Here is a 2540-nt window from a genome sequence, read left to right as displayed (position 1 = left end):
GAGAACGTGCGGCCCGGTCGGTCGGGCTTGCCAGCAAACACCCCATTTGGTACAGAGGCTGGAAAAAATCCATCCCCACACTAAAGGGCTCTGAAAGCGCTTGCCGGAGGGGCAAATCCGAGACACGCGGGAGGCGAGATTGAGAAGGGCTCGCGGCGTCCTTTGTTCCCGCAACTCGCTTCTTTTATTTCCAGAATCGATAGAATCCCAGCGCGATCGCGAGACACGCGAAGACGGAGGCTGCAAACAAAGGGGACAAAAAGAGAACATTTGTGCCGGCCGTATCAAAACGTTTTCAGCTACCTGTGGCGTGGCAGTTTCTTCTAAAACCTTGCTAAAATATTCAGTGCATCGTCAGGGGGGGCCCTCCTGAAACTTCCCCCACCAGACTCCGCACTCCCACTTTTCAACTTCGGGAGATTTCCCCCAAACCATCAGTCCAACTGGGAAAGGATCCAGAGACAGAGAGATAGCATAACCGATACGAGAGCCCCAAAGGCCACAATTGTACAAAGACGCACTGCATCATGGTTATGCGTAAATGAGTGTGATGGGATTCCTTTTAAACTACACAGCCAATCAGATGCCCAGCTGGGAAAAGCCCTACCTAGCCACCCCCACTTTCTATAAGCACTTGGCAGGTACCAGGAAAGGTACTGGTGGGTGCCATAGTTAAGGTCTTTCATATGCATGGGAAGGTTACAAACCACCACTGGAAGCTCGCTGATAGTTGAAACAGCCCCACCCACTTTCAGATGCAAGCCATACCCCCTTTGTGAGGTATGAGCCAACGTCCTCTAAAGTAGATGGAGGAGCTACAGATGAAATTGCATGGGCCAGAGCTCAATTGCAGGTTGCCATCTTCTAGATGCCACTTACTTTCCTAGTTGACTTGGTCTACCAAGATTGGTCCATTGACTTGGTCCATCAAGATAACCATGATGCAGTGCGTCTTTGTACAATTGGTCCATCAAGACCAGTATTGCCTACTTAGACTGGCAGCAGCTCTCCTAGTGGTGCATAATGCTAAAAGAGCTAGAACATCTGGCTGCCAGACACTCTTAGGATCTCCTGGCTATATTACACATACTGCCGTACGATAATAATAATAATTATTAATTACTAGCAGTCTAGAGCCAGAATTTTGGCAGGGCTCTACCCCCTCCGTCCACAGATAGTGCAGGCAGGCTTCCCCAAAGTCACAGCAACTGGCGAGGCTGAAAACGAGCCCCATAAGCAGTTTTATAAAGGGTCCCTTAATAAAATAAATACATTCAATACCTCTGACAAAGGCCACTGATGTTCCAGCCACGTACCTGCCAAATAACGTATCGTTTCAAGCTTGTTTGATTCCATGAGTGTTTTCAGGCCCGCGATTTCAGCATCAATTTTATTGCTGACTTCCGATATGGCCCTGTTGGTGCTCGAATCCTGAAAAGAACACAACGTGATCTTAGATTTCCCCCCATTTGTCAAGAACAAAGGTTAACATACACCATTTAAATGAAAAAGAGAGGATCAAATGCGATTAGACGAAGATCACGGATCCTCCAGACACCCATCTCTTCCAAACAACCATGGCCTCAATTTGGATCGGGTAAAGAGAGAGGCCTTATTCCAGGGGTCCACAACATGTTGCCTGTGGGTGTCGCAGCACCTGCTGACACCTTTTCTAGCCTTGGCCTCTATGCCCTGTTGATGGCCACTGAGAGGAACTGGTTGGCCCACTGTGTGTGAGAAAGGATGCTGGACTAAATGGACCAATGATCCGATCCAGCAGGGCTCTTCTTAGGTTTTTATCAGGGGAAGGCCTCGGTCTCTCTGCCCTGTTGTTGGCCCTCCAGAGGAACTGGTGGGCCACTGTGTGAGACAGGATGCTGGACTAGACAGACCACTGTTCTGATCCAGCAGGGCTCTTCTTACGTTCTTCAGGTTCCACCCCAAGGGGATGCAGCCTAGGTTGTTAGTTCGGTCACCTCTTGCCTTGACTATTGCAGCCTCCTCTTCTCTGACTGTCCAATCTCTCCTCGTATCCCCACACCCCTCTGTTCAGGAGATCTAGTGTGATGTAGTGGTTAAGAGTGTCAGAATAGTATCTGGGAGACCCAGGTTCAAATCCTCATTGTGTGCCCTGGGGCCTTGCCAGTTGACCTTGGGCCGGTCACACACTCTCAGCCTAACCTACCTCGCAGGATTGTTGTGAAGATAAAATGGAAGAGATGACAATGAAGGGAGCTGTCTCGGGTCCCCATTGGGGAGGAAGACGGGAAATGAATGCACTAATTAAATATACACTTAGAACTCTCAAACTGAAGCCAATCACTTCTTCTGCTGTTCTGTCCATGGGACACCCCTCTCCTTTTCCAGTAGGCCCTCTATGGCCTATTGTTGGCCCTCCTATTTGAAGAAGAAGAAGAAGGGAAGAAGAGATTGGATTTATACCCCACCCTTCACTACCCAGAGGAGTCTCAGAGCAGCTTACAAACTCCTTTCTCTTCCCCTCCCCACAACTGACACCCTGTGAGGTAAAAGAAGAAGAA

The 2540-nt window shown here is 49.1% G+C and overlaps 1 protein-coding gene across 1 annotated transcript in view; it reads right to left on the bottom strand.

The window, feature by feature from the left end:
* Nucleotides 1–14: 14 nt before the first annotated feature.
* CCDC90B (coiled-coil domain containing 90B) overlaps nt 15–2540 on the bottom strand; it is a 15229-nt gene continuing 12703 nt past the window's right edge. The window contains exons 8-9 of the mRNA XM_015407165.1: nt 1317–1431; nt 15–240 (exon numbers count right to left, since the gene is read on the bottom strand). Of these exons, the coding sequence (XP_015262651.1) occupies nt 185–240; nt 1317–1431 (171 nt within the window). The 3' untranslated portion in view covers nt 15–184. The remainder of the gene's footprint in view (nt 241–1316; nt 1432–2540) is intronic.

Source organism: Gekko japonicus, unplaced genomic scaffold (genome assembly GCF_001447785.1).
Source record: "Gekko japonicus isolate JY-2015 unplaced genomic scaffold, Gekko_japonicus_V1.1 scaffold4074, whole genome shotgun sequence".
In the NCBI taxonomy this organism is placed as follows: domain Eukaryota; kingdom Metazoa; phylum Chordata; class Lepidosauria; order Squamata; family Gekkonidae; genus Gekko; species Gekko japonicus.
The sequence above is the reverse complement of the archived record's forward strand: the minus strand, read 5'-3'. Positions and strand labels throughout refer to the sequence as shown.